We start from the raw sequence: 19,427 nt of genomic DNA on the forward strand, positions 1-19,427 counted from the left end.
TGGGGCTCCTAGGCACCCACAGCTAGGTTATTTGTTTCTTCTGGAAGTACACATTTACATGTGCCTCAGTGCACATTTTTTTAAAAAAGTGAATTTTCTAGCTGTCCAAGAGCAGAATGCTAATCTTATGAGATGTTAGAACTCTCTTCGGCTACTTCTTCCCTTTCCTGTGCAGTGGTCTACATCTACTCTGGGTTTTAGTAAATCAAGGTTTATTTTTAGAGGGAGTGTGTTGTGTTTAAAGCAAAAGCTATGCGGTATGATACAGTACCATTAGACCATTACTGTAAATAAGCGAAGTTTCATATTTCTAGGGAACTTATCTCCTCTGTTCTAACTTGTTTGTTTGTTCCTCTCAATGTGGTGATATATCTGAACCAGCCTCGGCTGACCTCCCTCCCTAGCATGAGCACACACTGCCCAGAATTTGACTGTAATTAGATGAGTTTTTACCAGTATCCTCTGTAAACTGTACATTTGTGTGGCCACTCAGGCGAGATTCGTGTGCTAACCAGCAGAGCACGCATAGCTAGATTTTTTGTTTGTTTGTTTCTACTAGTGGTACACATGCCTCTCTATACATAAAAAAGGATTCCACATGTGGATGGAAAAGATTAGAGAGAATATTGGTTTTTATCACTACCTACCTGTCTTGAACCAGCATGGAGGTTACAAAGCAAAGTGAAAGTTGCAATGAAGTTTATAGTCATAAATGACATTCTCATAACAAAAAAACCAACAAGGAGCAACATGGCATTCATAATTTGTCCCAGACATAGTCCCAAATTGTCAACTAGTATGCAAAAAAACTTGTTTTCAAGAAGGTTCAAAGCAATTCCTTCTTTAACTCTAATATGTAGATGGATACCCTGTATTTATTTTCCAGGGTCTCTGACACTGCAGTGTTAATTCTTAAAATAGATCTGTAGTGTTTCCAGGACTCAGAGTAATTCAGTTTGATTTTATTCTTAAACTTGTTTGTATGACTTCTTTCCGTTCTATAGCTTCCAGTGATTGTGATAAAAATCTGTCGCCTATTTGGTTTAATCTGGTTTGATATAAGAAATAAATGAATTCAGTGTGGTAGGTAAAATGGATCCATATATTGGGAGGAATAAGACTTCAAAGAACAAACCCACATATATGTGACCTAGTCAGTTTATTTTGACTCTGGTGACTGTTAGAGGTTCTGACAATGTCTGTCTCTCTTACAGCTAGCAGCTGTAGTCCTATCCTGTCCTCCTTTGGTTGAAGCAGCCCCTAGCAGAAACAGCTAGATTGATTTCTTCTTCTTAACATCTGCTGCAGTTAGGCTCTGCAGTAGAGACTAATGAAAATGTTGTCTCCTTAAGCAGTTTGAGTGTAAGAACACAGATTTCCAATAGCAGTCCTCACAATCCCCTGCAGAATAGTGAAATGGTTTATTTTTAAAAGGTTAAAGAACATGTTTCTAGGTCTTCCCTCTGCTCTTGCTGGAACTGTAAAATAACTCCTGCAGCCCCACGTGGAAGAAGGGGAAGTGTTCGGATAGTGTGAGGACAGTTTAGGGAAGGAACAGGGGGTACCTTTAATTCATTTACACTTTTTCTCTTTTTTTCTCCCCTCCCCCCCATCTTCCAAATGAAACAGGATTTTTTTTTCTTTTTCACTGGATAATCTTCTCCAAGTTTACTTGTTGCTGCGTATCAATTTACACGGTGTTTTCAGGTTTATGAATCCCAGGGAGTTGAGAAAATCATGAGCCCTTTACCTGCAGGCTTTGTATAGCCATTAATAAACTGCACGTGCATGCAAACACTGAGTATTCAAAGTGGGTCTTGACATTTTTTTCTATCAACTAGTTTCAGACATTCCTGAAGGAGGGAATCCCAATGGTCCTCTAGAAGACACTAAAGAGACACAAAAGAATAAGAATTTACTTGTTTTCTCCCACTCTCTCTCACTCTGCCAGGTTGAGGTGGTGGGAGGGAGAGGTGAAGGCTCCAGGTTGGGGCAGGGAGTTGGTGTGCAGACAGGAGGTGAGGGCTCCAGCTATTGAGCATGGACTGGGATGTGAGAATGGGGATGAGATGTTTGTGGTGCAGGATGGGGCTCGGCTGGTCAAGGGGTTGTGTGTATGAGTGGTGGGGGTTATATGCAGGCTCTGAGACAGAATTTGGGTATGGGAGGAGATTCTGGGCAGGTGTAGGGGCTTGTGGTGCTGGAGAGGATTCAGGGTGAGGGACCTGGCAGTGCTTATGACTGCTACCAGGAAGAAGCAGTCACCAGAGTATTGCCCTAATGCTTGCATGCACCATCTTCATAGCTCACATTGATGTTTCTTCCATTTGGGATGAAGGCAGTATGCAGAGACTCACTGTATAGAGGCTGAAAGGACCTGGTGGCTGTTTATGGGAGATGTACAGAGCCACGGCAGGTAGGGAACCAGTCTTAGTCTCTGGCCCCCACTGCACTGCCAAGCAGATTTTTAACAACCCTACCAGAGCCACTAAGATCCCTCATTAACCTGGCATTCCTGTCGAAAACCAGACACTTGGCAACCAGTGTTCCCTGAAAGCTGAGCATTTGGGCAGCCACCCAGGAAAAATTCAAATGGTGCCCAGCTGACTAGCAGAGCACCCACAGCCAGCAGCGTGTGTCTACTGTTGATGCACATCTGCACATGCCTCAGTGCACATAACGTTTATTCCGCACATAGATGGAAAAATTTAGAAGGAACATTGTTGCCAACCCTACTTAAGAATTCTCAATGGGCCTTACAATATCATTGCTAAAATATTTGTTAGTATTCATTATGTGTTGGATTTAAATTTTGAGATTGAAAGAGTTATTTGTTAATATGCACAAAGATTATAAAGGCTTCTAATAGATTTTAATTGAAATCTGATATTCTAACTTTCAAGCAGGTTACACTATGATGCAGTGTGGGGCCAAATTACATCACTTTACACCAGAGCTGACTTTAGGTCAGTATATCAGAAACATAATTCCAGTTTGACCTAAGACCACATTCAGAGCAGAAACTATGCCAAACCTTGTAGAAAATAAACTTAAAGAACAACACATGGTCTGGTAGCATTTTATCGACTAACAAAACATGTTGATGGTATCATCAGCTTTTGTGGGCCCAACCCCTTTACTCCATTCATCTATAAAGTGCAACTTCTAGGGACTAACTCGGCTACCCCCTAAAGCTTGTAGAATATGATACAGTAATAGGGAGAGGAGAATCCTCTCTCAAGGGTTCCCTCTGCCTAATTTCTAGGAAGATATGTTTTCTTTTTTGCTATCCTAATTCTTTCGTTTGCATAGTTCTAAATAACAGATTCCAGTAATATTAGAGATAGTATATGCCTAAGTAGCCTCTGTAGCACTCGGTTTGCCTTGGGACTTCTGTGTACTCTCACTGCAGTGCAGTGTGATTAATGACAAACAGTCTCTATCATGAGAGGCTAGTGGATTGTCAATATGAATTTCAAAAATAAACAATACCGCTGATCACGGAGGCACCAGTGAGAGGAGAATTACAGTCGAAGCTGAAAGACTCTCTGTGGTGTGTTCATTATGCCAGTCATGCTGCAGTGATGTTAAAAAAAGAAAAAAGTGCTCCTTCAAAAAAGCTGTGTCAAAGAGATGATTGCTGGAAAGGAAAGACTCTGAATGGCACCTTCATGATGAATATAAGAATACAGACTGATGTTTAGGGGGAGGTGCTAAAATGATTTTAGCATCACATTCCATGTGTGGGGAAATGGATTATTTTTAATACAGGTTGCGGGGGCATTTTGGTCCTGCATTTCAGGAGGTGTTTATGGAGTTCCAACTCTGCCTGCTGAGAAATAAATTTCAGTGTTTGCTGATTCTCCTTTTTCGTCTGTGTAGCTGTGCTAATGAAACAGAATAATGGTGACCAGTAATGAAAATCGTGAGTTACTACTTCTGGGATTTTTCTAAATACCAGGAAGGATGGTAAATTTCCATCTCTAAAAGGATTCATACCTGTGAGCAAAAAGATAGTATGGATGACATGGTACTTTCTCCTAAGGATTTGTCTAGAAAACTGTAGGCTAGGATGCCTACACAAACTTTATGAACATGGCTGAAAAGGAAAGATGAACTGCTGTAGGATGTACTTAAAATATGATGTTGGATGGGTTTTTTACTTCGTTTGGAAGGTCTGGCTCTGTTTCTATCAAAGGTAGCATTTTCCTTGTGCTGTTCAAGATCCATTAAATGTCAGATGGAGATTAGCAAGACAAGGGTAACTTTTTTTTTTCCTGTTTTTACATATTTATTATAATCTTTCCTTGTATTGCAGTTATTGCGAACATTTTCATTTTTTGTATGCAAAACAAATGGAATACTGTAATGTCTTCATAAAAAGCAGGCATTCTAGAAGCCTAAGTGTGTGAGGGAAGAAAACTGTTTTTACAGTAGGTTGTTGTTGAAAAGTGGTCTTATTTCATTTAAATGTATTTTGTAAACATCTATATGATTATTCACCTATATTCATATTTACATGTAAATATAAATACGGCACAAATTGTTTTGTTTTAATTTGTACTTTTCAGTATAGCATGTTAACAAAATGCAGAACTACATACTTTCAAGGACAGAGGAAAAAAACCATGAAGCTTGAACTTTTTGTATTTGTACATGTTCCCTTCAATGACAAGGTCATCATAATATGCATAAGCAGCAAAGCATTTTTCAGTTTGAGGGGCACTTCCTCCACCCTCAAAACAAACCATTTTAAAAGGAGTATCTTAGTAAAAGAATACTTACTATATATGGAGAGAGCTTCTTTCTGTCTTTCTCAGTGATGCCACTACTTCTGCCTACTATATGATGTTTCAGCCATGTCTCAGATCTGTAGGCGAGGAGCAAGGACAATCTGTCATTGTCATCATTACAGACTTGAATTATTTGTTTACTACCATAGCTGTGTGTCTGTTTTGCTCACATTAAAAAATTAACAATTAGCATAAATGTTTTTCTGATGACTTTAACATACCCCTACTTTTTTTTTTTTTTAATTACAGGAGCCTAGCAACAAACGGGTCAAGCCTCTATCTAGGGTTACATCACTAGCAAGCCTCATTCCTCCTGTGCGGGCAACCCCATTAAAGCGGTTTAGTCAAACACTTCAGGTAAGATAACACTAGATTTCTGTGTTGAGTATTCAGATCTGCATTTCAATAAAAGAAGCATAGATGTGCTGTCACATGTTTTTAGGGCTGTGTTTTTCAAAATTTATTTTGTATATCTGTATATTTATGCATGTCTCATTATCTCATGTACCTCTGAGCAGTTTAAGGAGAAAATGAAAAACTTTTTTTCCTCAATAAAAAATGCAGTGGTAATGTACAGGGGAAGCCTTTGTAATGGCAAGTTAAATAGCTCTGGTGCTGTTAAAACTCTGTGGTCATTCACCACTGTAATTTTCTGTCGTAGAATGCTTATGTTTCTTGTGAAATCTTTAAGGAGCAAACAGCAAACGAATACCATTCTTGATGTCAGGACAGAGATAAACCAATATTAAAAATATGTGCATAGTTCAGTTACCTGAGAAGGTGTTCGTTTTATAGGTATATCTAAAATGGTGGCTATCCATATTCTCAGGTATCTTTGACGTGTACTTTTAAATGACATATTTTAAAATGATGCATTATAGTGTAAGATAATCCATGGCCGATGAGCCAGGAAATTGAAAAATTAAAATCCCTCCCTCTCAAACCACCTCTCTGCCCCTGTAGTTCTTCATCATATTGAAATGACTAGGGGAAAAAGCCAAGCTTTGCCATACAATATTAGTGTGTTTAGCTTAAATGCTAAACCCAAACAAACTGTCCCCTACCCCCAACCTATGCTTATCTATTAGAGTTGTTAGAGAAATTCTCTGTTTGGAATTTTGATGGGGAAAAAAATAAAATTTCATCAGAATATAGAAAGTAGTCTTGGGGTTTTTTGTTTTTGTGTTTTGTTTCATTGTTTTAAACAAAACCTCACTCACCCATTACACATACTCTCCCTGTCAAAAATAAAAATCAATGGAAATTTTATTGTTTTTCCATCAAAGTTCCAAACTCATGGAATCATGGAATTCTATTAGAGCTGTTAGGGAAAGTCTAAGCGCTCTAATAGAATTCTCTGAGTTTGGAATTTTGGTGGGGAAAAAATACAATTTCCATTGATTTTTATTTTTGACAGGGAGAGTATGTGTAGTGGGCGAGTGAGTGTGTGTGTGTGGTGGTTTCAAAAAAAAAAGTCCACTTTCTTTATTGTCACTCTTAATGATGAACTTTGACCTTCAGTGGACAAAAAGTTGGGTGATAGAAGATAGGTCTTGGAGCCAAATTTCAAAGCTGTCTATTTTAAGTATTTCAAGCAATCAAATAACAATGCAATTCAAATATACATTTTATTCTGAAGATATTCTGCTTTGTTTTTAGGTTTTGTTTTTTTTTCAACTTACATGTGCACTATATACAGTTGCTTGGAGACTGAAGTAGGACTGGATCCTACAAAATATTGCATATCCCCTGCCAGAAGATGGGTATCTTAATTCTCAGTGACTTTACAAGGAGCTGAGTCAATTGAGCACTTCCTAGTGGGCATTCAGTGTTTTGTCAGAGCCATTTTCCCCACTAAAACAGTAGGCGTTTGAGAGAGTACACTTAACTTTGTTCTATAATTCACTATAGATTTTAAGCTCTCTGAAGAGCAAGAATGAATAAAATATCTTTTATTTAAGTAAGAAATAATTTCTATTCAAAAAACTTAACACTGCTTCAGCTACCAGTTGTGCTTAATTTTGGACATGAAAAATAAAACTATTTCTATGCTGGAATTCAGTAGGCTCAACAGCCTTTGCTGGCCACCGGGCAAGGAGAGGGTGGGGCTAGCTCCCTGCTTATGGAACGTGCAGAGCTGACTGTGGAAAGCGGGGGGAGGTTGAGGGCAGCTTGGAAGTGTGGCACTCTGCTCCTACTGCTCAGCCCTTAGCACTCCTCTGTGTGTAGCATAGCATGCTGGCAGCAGTGTAATGGGACCAGGGCTCCAGTCACTGCTACAGGACAATTGCTCACATTACTCCCCCTACCCATTGGCAGACCACCTGGAATTCTTCTGATAAATACTTAGAGTAAAAGACCATGAAAAAAGCAGTAATAGTTTATCTAGAAAGCAAACAAGCCAGCATTTGGTTAGCAATGTATCTGTGGTATTCCTTAAATATGTTGTTAAAAGTGCATACCTCTGCATACAAAAACAGCATTTATGGACATGGGGGAGAGGCAAGATGTTTGAACTCATCTTGGTATGTTTTATCCTGTAGGTATACTGTAGTGTGATTAGAGCAGAGATGCTTGTAATCCCTTGGGAAATGGGATATAAATCTCACCCACAGTCTGCCTCTGCCTCAGAAAAATTTGGTCTGATTCTGAAACAAAGGCTCCATTAGTTCCAGTTAACAGGAATGTGAAAAGTGAATGAGATTTTTGGCAAGATTTTATTTCAGGGCCTTCAACAGCTGTTGTGCTCTTAAGTACTCATACTATCAGTTGCATGGGGCTGCATTTGAAACTGACTTGTGATATATATGGTAGAAGGTATTTATAAGGTATAATTTAGACTTCAGGAGATAAATGTTGGTTTCCTGAATATACCTTCAGTATCCATTGATTTTTAGTTTGCATTGTGTGCATGTATTTGACAGATTTTTTTGATGAAGTTGTACAGGTTTTTGTTGTGCTCTTATTTTTTTTTAAACAATGGTTTTAAAAAAATTACTTGGCAACATAGTTCCCACTAAGGTGCCAAGTGGAAGTGAGTGGCGCGGCAGGTGGTTGCTCCGGGCCGGAGCCAGCTGAGGCTGCGTGGTGAGGAGGCAGCTGAAAGTAGGGGGTTGAGGCCATGTGGGAGGGGAGGGGTGCAGACCTGCTGCATGGTGGGAGGGGAATTGGGGCCTATTTTGGCAACCAGGGACATGTGGTGGGTGGGGGGCAGGCGCTGCTCAGGGGATTGGGATTGGCTTGGGGGACCTTCCCAGGAGGCCAGGGGCCTGTTTGGGGGCCTGATACAGAGGCAGCAAGGAAGGGAGAGGGGAAACAAAAGTTTGGGGAGGGGAGGAGAGAGCCGGCTTAAAAGCCACTTCCCCTCAGCACCATCATTGCAATGCTGCTTCTCCTCCCATTTCTCCCCCCCCCCCCCCCCGCGGCCCCCCAGCGCTGCTGCCTCCAGGGTTGCCAGGTGTCTGGTATTCAATTGGACAGTCCAGTATTTTCGCTCCTGTCCAGTTAAAAAAAAAAAAAAAAAAAAAAGTAAGAGAATACTGGACACCTGAGCTGTCCGGTATTCTGAAGTTTTCCACGGACACGAGGTGAAAATGCCGGGCACCTGGCAACCCTACAAACAATTAGCACCCGGCATCCCCTCCCCCCAAACTCCACCACCCGCAATCCCCCAACCCCCATGCTTATCTGGTTCCCCAAGGCTGCTGGCACGAAATGGGTGCCGGCCAAAAGACCTGGGGGAGGGGGGTGTCTTAGTGCTTAACTGCTCCCCCGTTCCTATCTCTGCACTTACTCTTAAACGTGACAAAAAATTGTTTTTCTTAAGTCCCCTTTTTTTTCTTTTTTCTTCACCCTCAACAACCTTGGTCTCTTTCCGCCTCTTCCCCCCCCCCCCCAACAGAATTTTTTCCCAGTGATTTTTTTTGGGGGGGGGGGGGCGGTGTTTGGTATTGTTTCAACCATCTGGCAACCCTAGGTGCCTCTGAAAGGCAAGTAGGGAAAGCTCCTACAAAGCAGCCTCTGTGTGCAGCAGCTGGGACTGAGCAAGCCTGGCTTGTGCCAGTCTAGAACTGCTGCAGCTCTGCATTTTAAGTGTAGTAAGAGCTGTCTGGCTTGTACTACATTTAAAATGCAGAGCTTCAGCAGTCCTGGCTCGCGCCAGGTACAGGACCTTCTCCTATTGCGCCTCTGCAGGTTCACTGTAATAGGAGCTGGGCTGCTTGCGTACCAGCTCCAACTACATTTAAATTACAGAGCTCCAATGGGGTAGCTCCTGGATTGGCATGAGACAGAACAGAGCTCCTTCCCTTTATCAACTAATCCTGTAGTCAATACAGATTGTATCAACTACACGATTAGTTGATGTTATCCACCTCTTAACATCCTTAACATGGACCATGTTTGATATTGCAATACCTGAATCTTTCTTCCAAAATAATATATGGAATTGTTTCTTCTATAAATCTGTAAAAGGATAAACTAAATATAACGCAACAATTTATTTAGGAAATATAATTATTTACTACCTTTATATTAGTTAGTATCCAAGTTACATTGGAATATACTGGGCAACTAGTATAACAAATCTGGGTGTAGCCCTTTTGTATTCAATACCAGTTAATTACTTTAATAGCAAAATGTTGTCTTGTTAGTTGTGAGGAATGGAATTGTGGTGCAAAGACAGACTCCTGGAACATTTAGAAAAAATCTTATCATAAATTGAAGTTGTAAAATTATTCAGCCTAATAAAAATATTGAAGATTAGGCCTGAACTACAACAGCTGAATCTATATCTAAAATTCTTGCTTGAATATGCAGATCTGGGCTAATGGGATTGCCAGAAGCTGGGAATGGATGACAGGGATGATCACTTGATGACTACCTGTTTATGTTCATTGCCTCTAAAGCACCTAGCATTGATAGCTGTTTGGAAGTTTGATCTGATCTACTATGGCTGTTCTTATGATTGCGTTACATATAATGTACATATTAGTCTTATACAAACTAAGGATTGAGAACAGATATATACCAGGTTATTGAACTACAGATGGACCACAACATATGTTTCTTATGTTCCTAGTATTAAAAAAGGTTATGGAGCCAATAGCCTCAACAAATTTGGAAAAATTGATAGCTATATCCACCTGTTCCATTTAATCTGATTTGCACAAATATGCAAGTATCTCCTGTTAACATATTAGTTTTGCTTTGGAGAATCTGAAATGAAACATGAGCAAACTGATCTCTCTAACATTTGTGTTACTTTTATGTCTTGTTAGCGTTCTATCAGTTTCCGTAGTGACAGTCGCCCTGATCTGTTCACTCCACGACAGTGGTCTCGAAATGTGCCCCCGGCTAGCACAAAACGAAGGGACAGTAAGCTGTGGAGTGAGACCTTTGATGTTTGTGTCAATCAGATGCTTACATCCAAAGAAATCAAGCGTCAAGAGGTACTAGTATTTCTAATTTTCTCAACTTCAAATTACAGTTTTGTCTAGAGTAGTGATTCTCAAACACTTTACTAAGGCAATCCGCCAACTACATTTTGTCTTTTTGCAGCCCATTACAAATATGTGCCTTCTGTCACTGTAACCCAACCCTAATCCCTGTGGCCTGGTGTGGAGGCCTATGTAGAGTTGGAGAATGAGCCCAGTCCACACTTGCCTACAGTGGTGACCCCTTTCCTGCAGAGCTGGGCAGAGATCCCCACTTTGGAAACTGGTTGTTGGCACACGATATTGCAAATGCCATTCAGGTTTGGCCTGGCTGCCTCTCAATCTTGGAGTACTGCGCAACACTGCAATTCTACACATCCAAGACCCACCCCAGTAAGATGTGAGCCAATACTCAAACACCTCTCCCTCCGGGACCTTAGTTCCCCCAAAGGTGCATGGCTGTGCACAAAAAATTCTCCATCTGCCCACCTCCTTTAGCAGCACTCACCTTCCCGCCATTTGGTGGGAGGGGATGGATTGGGGCCTGCTCTGGCAACTGAAGCCGGGACCTGCTGCATGGTGGGGGGATGCTGGGACTGCTCAGAGGGCTGGGACTGGCTGGGGGGGCGCTGCTTGGGCTAGGCCCGTCAGAGGCCTGCTTGGAAGGAAGCGGGAGTTGCATGGTGAAGAGCTGGTGTTGTGTTCAGGGCTGCAAAGTGGCTTCCCGATTGCCATGCAGCCAGCCCAGGAAGCTGGAGCTGGACTGCTGTGTGGCTGCTCCTGGGGCTTGGGGCCTCCTGCACCTCTCTTTTTCTCCCCCCTCCCCGCCCCTTATAGCCCCCTGCCCTCCAACCCTCTGTGTGCCCACCTGCTCCCTACATGTCACTGCCCACCTCCAACACCTCACTCCCTGCAAACCTTAGGCACTGGCAACAACTTCCCTCTTCCCCAGGAGGGGACTCTCAGGCCAGCCCTGTGAGGAGCAGCTTTGGACAGCCCCTACTCTGCACACAGGATTCCCATGGAGCAGTGCTCCTTGGGACAGGGGGCACGTCGGAAATTCTCCCCACAAGGTGGTGGGGGTGCTACACTCCCATCCGAACAAGCTCATGTGATCTCATTGTTCGCGCACAGGACAAAACTCATTCTGCTCATGGATGGGAAAATCTTAGCAGGAACGCTGTCTGGGAGCTCCTCCGTATGTTTGTGTTCGCTAGAAAAATCTGGCCCTGGATGTGACGACCATCTAGAAACTCACTGGTGGGTTGGGACCTATCATTTGGGAAACACTGGACTAAAACATGGAATTGAGGGATGATGGTAAATTAGTAAACATTAGCTCAGTATTTGAAATTACATAGTAAAATCCTGGTTCCACTTGAGTCTGAGATTTTTTTCCATTGAGTTCAGTGGAACGGGTTTCATTATAAAGACCATTGTTGGAAACCATTCTAGATAAAGAACAAAATTGTTTGATAATTCTTATGTAGTAACATTGATATGTGAGATTAGAGTTGTTTGTGTGGGTGTGCATGTTTTGGGTGATGGAGGTTGTTTTATTTGTGCTACCATCGTGGCCACAGTCAGAATGATGTACATGCTAAGTACTGCGTGCACACAGGAAGGCAATGAGCTTTCAGCAGAAGTTAGTCCTTGATCAAGGATCTACATTGGTCTCTTTTAGGTACAGACCCTGGCACAAAGATCTCCATTTTAGAAGGTCCACTGGTAGTGATGTAGATGATAATCTGAAGTACAGGGCGTCCCCACTATGTTGCCTGGGTATACTTCGGATTTGCACTAACGTTGTTGGTGCTTGTAGGAAGTGTTGCATGTTAAGTCCTCCCATTCCCCTCTCTTACGTTGCATGGGGGGAGGGAAGACCAATTCATGCAAACAGAAGTCAGCCACAGGGGAAAAAAATTCCATGCTTCGTCATTTTGCTATATGTCCATGTTTTTTGGAACTTATGTTGCCTGTATTGTGGAGACACCCTATAGTGTAATGCACTCAGAGCCTCCGCTGGTTGTTGCTGTCTGGCTGCAGACCATCCCAAGATGGGCATGGAGGGAAATGTTGCCAGGATTCAAGGATGTCACCTGCACCGTTTATCCTAGCTGTGCTCTTATGGCACCCTTCCCAGAAATGAAAGCTGACCTTTTCTAGTCAACAGTGTATATATAAATTTCTGTTTCTTCATTCAGGATCAAGAAGTGCAATTGTCATGTGCTCATACTGGTTAAATCAGAGCCTCAAAGGTTTGAGACTAAAAACTTCTTGCCCATTGTGCATCAGTGCAAACATGATTTTCAAATTCTGGAGCCTCCTTAATTCATAGATCCATAAGGGTAGCAGGGACCATAAGGATCCTCTAATCTAACCTGCTATGATGCAGGACTTTTGTCAAAACTAAATCATCCAAGACAGATATCCAGCCACTTTTTTAAAACCTCCAGTAAAGGAGCTTCTATGACATCCCTAAGCAGTTTGTTCCTTTGTCGTACTATTCTTACAGTTAGGAAGTTTTGCCTGAGATTTAATCTAAATTTCCTGTGCTGTAATCTGAACCCATTACCTCTTGATCTCACTTGTTACAAAGGACAACTTTTCTCTATTTTTGTTACGTCAGCTTTTCAAGCGTGTGAGTACCTCTGGCATGCGCTCCTCCCTCCCATCTCCTCACTTCCAAAATAAACGTACCCAGTCCCTTCAGTCTTTGCTCATATGGCTTTTATCCCATCCCTCTAATTATCACTGTTACTTGCCGCTGGATCCTTTCCAGTTTCTTGATATTCTTTCTATGTAATTGGACACTAGATTGCTGCTGTGGCCTAACCAGCTCCGCGTCCTGTGCCTTGCATGTTATGCCTCTCTTAATGCACCCAAAATTGCATTTTTTTTGTAACAGCATCACATTGACTCATCTTGAGGTTGTGATCCACCATCGCTCCTAGATTCTTATCAACAGTGTGGCTACCAATCCAGTTATTCTTCCCTCCCCCCCCCCCCCAAATTCTGTATATTGGCATTTTTTTTTAAGTTAGCACCTTACACTTCTTTGCTAAATTTCACTTTTGTGGTCTACAGCCAAGTTCTCCATTTTATCAATATCCCTTTGACTTTTTGCTCTATCCTCCAAAGTATTTGCAGCTATACCCCTTGAACACTGTTTCATCTGCATATTTGATCAATATGCCTTCTATTCCTACATCCAGCTGCCAGCCCCAGGTCCTAGTGGCAGCCACTCTTCTGCTACCCACAGTCCAGGACGTTGGCCCCAGCTACCAGCTGGGGGCTGTACTTCTGCCCCATACCAAGGCTCCGCAACCACCACTCCTGATGTGGTCCTAGCCTGGGCCAGTGAAGAGTGTGGACAAGGGGGGCGCAGGAGATTTGGGCCCACCCATGATAAGTGAGTTTTGCTGTATATCTTCCAACAGATTTCAGAGAAGTTGAAATCCCCCTCATTAATACTAGCTCATGTCAGCTAATCTTGTTACCTTCTTGAAAAATGCCTCATCCATTTCCTTCTCTTAATTTGGTGGTCTATAACAGACTCCCTATCCTATCACTACTGTTCTTTTTCCCTTTTTATCTTCACCTGTATTCTGAATTCTCAGAGAAAATCTGAGATTTGAATACATGCTGCATGTTGGGGGAAAATCACTTGAAGAGTGGGCTGTCATCCCAAGGAATATCCAGAAAGTATCTAAAAAGCCTTAGAGCAGAGCTATGCATTAGAAAATTGATGGTGTTTAATGGGACTCTCACAAGTTGAAACATTGCATCTGTCTCCTCCATCCATTCATTGGTAATATGTAGGACAAGAAACTCTTTCATTGTCCGGGATACCTGACGGACAGAAGATGGTGGATGTATTTCAGCCGACGGTCAGGGCAGTGTGTATGTGCTATACACCCGAGACTTCAACTGCTGGGACCGGGGTCCCTTGCAGCGGGCAACCTGGAGGAGGTTGATGGGCGCCCAATAAGTTTACAGGGAGAGCTTATAACATCTTAGATTTCAGCTGCTAGAATTCGTAATTCCTTCGCAGCGGGCAGCCTTAGGGAAAGACTGATAGGTGCCCCAGTGAATCTGCCACCTGGGAGTGACACAAATCCAAATGCCCAAACTCTCCCTATATCTGTCCCTTAAGACCGGCTGAAGTTCTTTTAAATTGTGCCTGGTTCTGTTACAGCAACTGAAGGAGTCAGGTTAAAGCTTAAACAGTTACAGGTTTATTGAGGAAGCTTATAAATCATATGGTTGCAATGGCTATTCTATTTCTTAACTGCTGGCAAATATATATGTATATATAGATCTTGGAAAAAAATGGTTACAAAGAAAAATAAAGATAGGAAATAGAAAATAATGGTACCAAATGACAGCTTAATCTTTAAAGAGCTCTATTCTATGCATGCACTAAAACAAAAGGACACATACGGGTACAATTTTTACCCCCTTCTGCGTCGCTCGGTCCCAGCGTGTCAGGCCAGGATCGGTCCCTCAGTTCCTCGGAAAGACGAAAATACGAGGTGGGCGTCTCCATGGAACCTCGGGAGGTCAAAACACCTAACCCGACCAGCAGGTAGAGGGTAGATTGACACTCAAAAGTGAGTGCGCTGCTGTACCCATCTTTATACCCATTGGGTCACGTATTTCTTTTTCTTATCTGTGATGCCAAATGGTGCTGGTCTGTCTTTTGTGACACCAGTTCTTACAAGGGAGTTGTGAACTTAATTTACACTTGTAAGAGAGAGTTGAGAGGATTAAATTGGAAGTACTGGGCATTCTTTTCTCAGTGGGGGATTCCTCTCCCAGGGACGGCTGTGTGTGTTGGTATCAACATGGGTGCCAGCCGGGCACTTCTTGCAGCCTCGAGCTCAGCTTATTGCCTTAATCGTTACTCAGTCAGAGAAAAACTCGCATATCCTGATCTCGCATCAAAGCAGATCAAAGCTTAATGGCTATGCTGATTTTCCTTATTGTTCCTTCTCTGCCCTGTATACAGACATCTCAGAGGGCAAGCAAGATTGATGTGACGGGGGGGGGGGGGTCTGTCTGGCTACAATGTAGTGGGATTGCTCTTTATCAACTGCCTTCTCTTCCCATCCCTATGGGATAAATGGGTGTCACCATGCTCACCAAGGCAAACTTTGTGTCTGCAGCACAAATCTGTGCCTTTCTTTCCTGCTCTCCCCCCTGTGTCCATTTCCATTAGCAAAGGATCTGCTTTTTCTAACTGTTTTTTAAAAAAACCAAGCAGAACACTCACATAATTAGCTGTGAAAACACTGATTATTTTACCAAAAATATTTGATATTGTTTGGTTGCCTCAAAATATCATAACATATAAGATGAACTTCTGGTTTTGAAACCTATCAAACCAAATACTGTACTTCTGTAACTTTTTCAGATAAGAACTGTTTCATGAGAAGTCTTGCAAAACATGTCTTTAAAAGTAATACTTAACAAATGTGATTTTTTTATAGATGAAATTAGGGATATAAGCGAGTAGTTGACTACCCAATAAGCATATGCTTATCAGGTAGTTGAGTAGTTGATTTGACTAGTAACCCTCCCCACCCCCGCCTCTATCCGAGGCAGCAAGAGTGGGAGGGGGGAATAGAAGCTTAAAAGCTGGACCCCTCCAGCACTATCTCCACAGGGAGGCAGGGGCACAGCAGGGAAACGGGGCAAGCAAAGACTCAAGCAATCCTGCTTGCCCCAAGTTCCTACTATTGCACTTCTGCCTTTGAAATGTAGCCCTGTGGGGCTCTTGCTACATTCAAAGACAAAGGCGCAGCCGGGATTGCAAGTGCCCCACCCACCCTTTCTCTGCTAATCAAGTAGTCAATGGTAATTCCATTGACTGCTTGATTAGCCGATTAATCGAAACTTAACATCCCTAGATGAAATCTACATTTTTTTCTTCAGCTAAATTTAGCAAGAAAATGTAGCTGTGCACTAATACAACAGGCTACAGCAGTAACTTTTAAAATTGAGTACAGTTTAAATAAGAAATGTGTTATGCCCTTTTTTACAGGCTATCTTTGAACTTTCCCAGGGAGAAGAAGACTTGATAGAAGACTTGAAGTTAGCGAAAAAGGTATTTCTATAAATAAATTAATCAAACACTGGTGTTTTTATCCTTTAAAGAAATTTTTTATAGTAAACTTAACCGTTGCAACTGCCATCTCGTTAAGGTTGAAAAACAACTACTAGAATCCCTGTTGTTGTTTCTTTGACACTTTTAACATTCTGAAACATTCAACTTTTGGTCTAAGTGTTTTTTAATTGGTACCTAACACAATTGTACTTGTGAATAATTGAGCCCCTTCTGAGTTATGAGAGAATTGAGAGAATTTAAGTGAAATCTGATTTGTTCAAAATCAAATATATGCTAATGTTTGCTTTATTCTGCAGGCTTATCATGATCCTATGCTTAAACTCTCCATAATGACAGAGCAAGAATTAAACCAAATATTTGGAACACTGGACTCTCTTATCCCTCTACATGAAGGTATAATTTTGTTCAATAAATTATGATTCCACATTCATTTACACTTAGCATGTTAAGCATGTGAATTTTTCTTTATTTTATATTGGTCAGATCTTCTTAGGCGGCTTCAAGAGGTCAGAAAACCTGATGGATCTACTGAGCATGTTGGTCATATACTTGTGGCCTGGGTAAGGCAGATTTTCTAATCAAATTTGAAATGAGTTTAACTTTCATTGGTATGTATCTTTTCAGACAATTTATCTTTTATAGTCCGTATCTCTTGAAAATAGTGTTTCAAGTCTTAAATAACTTTTATAGAAACATTTGGTTAATAAGAATTATAATATACTTTAAATAAGGAACATTTTCCCTAAATTGAGACTTTTTTAAAATTTAGAAAAAGGTGTGTTTAAAATAAACCAGGGCTTTATAGTGATAAGCGTGTTTAAAAGTGCATGACTTTAAATAAAAATCATGTGCCAGAGTAAAGCTACACTAATTTATGCCACCTGAAGATCTGACTGCATCTTTATATGGTAAGATACAAAACCTTTCTTTTTAAGGGTTTAGATGGACAGTTTATTTCACAGTATAAAGAAAGTGATTTTATGATAGCAAAAATTAGGTTCATTTTTCAAGGGAATAGCCAGTGAGGGATTTGGCAGCTCTTTTCAAATCACTGGACTATTAAGAGTCAGAAATGTGTGTGTATTGAAACTTGGGGTACAAGGGTTTAAGAAGAATGACTGTTGGTAAAAGACAAATGTACTCAGTTTGGTTTTTAGCTCTTTTTGAGTAAAATAATTCTTAAATGTTTTATAATTTTGTATTTGAATTTTAGCTTGTCCAAATATGGTTATTTGAATTTGAATATACATAAAATCTTCTGTATATAAATATAAACCTTTTTAGCTTAGGTATCACTAAAGTGCCAGAGATCCAATTCCTTCAAATGTACTTAGGCTCCTCAGTCCTAATTTCAGGCTGACTGGGATCCATAAAATCCTTGCTGAGGTGCCAACTATTTCGGTGCCTAAATTTTCAGGATAAAAGTTCTCTAGACACCTAAATTCTTGCCTCTATGAATGTACGCTGCTGCTACCACCTTCTAGGTGTCTGGATGCCTATCTCTCAATGTGATAGATGCTTTTCTGCCTATCTAACCGGTGGGTCCCAATGTGGCAGGCATGCTTAGAAGCTGACAACTAGACTATATCCCAATCAGAGTGAGGAGGCTGATGTGGGTGCTGCCCCATATTCACCTAGATTGTTGAAGACCCAGATTCAATTCTCCTTTCTCTCCTATCTCTCAATAGTGTGCTCTTACCGCTGAGCTATGGGATATACTGATGTGGGGCTCCTTCAGTTTGTCCTCCTGAAGCTATTCCTCTGTTTATAAGTACTTAGTCAATGGTAGGGATGTTAACTATCTGGTATTCACACACAGGAGGGGCAGGCAGGATCCAGAATTGGAAGGGAGCCATCTTAAAAGAGGCAGCACTGTGAGGGGCAGGTGGCTACATGGGACCCGATATGCATGGGGAGCCAGCTTGAAAGCTGCTTTCCACACATGCCAGCTCCCTGGGGAGGCAGCAAGGGGGGGGGGGGAGAATGTGTGTAGTAGATAGGATTAACCAATAAGCATGGACTTATCTGTTAGTAGTATAGCTGACTACATGTTGACATTCCCTAGTCACTGGTCCAGAGACACAGAATGCCTCTAATCCAGTGGCTAGGGCAACTATCTGGATTGTGGGACACTCAGGGTCCAGTCACCCCACTCCAGTAAAAAAAATTTTATATATTGTACTATATATAGATAAATAGATACTTAATTGCTGCCTTATCTAGCAATTTTACAAGAATAACAGGTTAGAATAATTTATCCTGATGCCAGGGAAATTTGTAATTGGGGAAGAAGAGATACCTTATCTAATTCATTCTCATTCTCTCTCTCTCACACACGCGCGCGCGCGCGCACACACACACACACACACACACACACACACACACACACACACACACACACACACACACACACACACGGTAGGGTTCAACTCCCAGGAAAGAGACCTCTAAATCAGTTTTAAATACCTGACGCGCACAGGGGTGTTTGTACAGCATACTGCCTTCTGTTTTCAGTTTTACAGCTTATGGTTTCAAAACACATTTTTCTTTCCTTAGTTGCCTTGCCTAAACTCATATGATAGCTACTGCAGTAATCAAGTAGCAGCTAAAGCCTTATTGGACCACAAGAAACAGGATCACAGGGTCCAAGACTTTCTACAGCGCTGCTTAGAGTCTCCTTTCAGCCGCAAATTGGACCTTTGGAATTTTCTTGACACCCCAAGAAGTCGTCTAGTGAAATACCCACTGCTTCTCAGAGAAATTTTGAGGCATACTCCAAATGATCATCCAGATCAACAGCACCTTGAAGAAGCGGTACGTTTTTTGTAACAAATGTTATAGCATTCCTGCTTCAACTCAGAAAGGCGTTGTGTAAAATTAATTATAAATTAATGTGTGGGGTGTCTAAATATGTAGATTTTCTAAAAATGTAATGAAACCATATGGCTCAATGTGGAGACTTCCTGGGTATAATTAGTACATAATAAATAGAACTACATTTAATTAAAATTGTCATTATCTGAATTATTAGCTTTCGTTGTAAATACAGTTTGTAGACTACAACAGTTA

General features: G+C 41.4%; 1 protein-coding gene across 8 annotated transcripts in view; it reads left to right on the forward strand.

Moving 5' to 3' along the window:
• The window catches only part of ARHGEF3 (Rho guanine nucleotide exchange factor 3), a 256,294-nt gene that overhangs the window by 223,103 nt on the left and 13,764 nt on the right, over window positions 1-19,427 (forward strand). For 7 of the 8 annotated variants that reach the window (XM_006130912.4, XM_075938874.1, XM_006130911.4 and 4 more), the window contains 6 exons: window positions 5,043-5,150; window positions 10,073-10,243; window positions 16,275-16,337; window positions 16,655-16,751; window positions 16,842-16,918; window positions 18,915-19,172. In XM_006130912.4, the coding sequence (XP_006130974.2) occupies window positions 5,043-5,150; window positions 10,073-10,243; window positions 16,275-16,337; window positions 16,655-16,751; window positions 16,842-16,918; window positions 18,915-19,172 (774 nt within the window). The remainder of the gene's footprint in view (window positions 1-5,042; window positions 5,151-10,072; window positions 10,244-16,274; window positions 16,338-16,654; window positions 16,752-16,841; window positions 16,919-18,914; window positions 19,173-19,427) is intronic. The other variant, XM_075938877.1, reaches the window with a different exon arrangement.

This window comes from Pelodiscus sinensis, chromosome 11 (genome assembly GCF_049634645.1).
Source record: "Pelodiscus sinensis isolate JC-2024 chromosome 11, ASM4963464v1, whole genome shotgun sequence".
Lineage (NCBI taxonomy): Eukaryota > Metazoa > Chordata > Testudines > Trionychidae > Pelodiscus > Pelodiscus sinensis.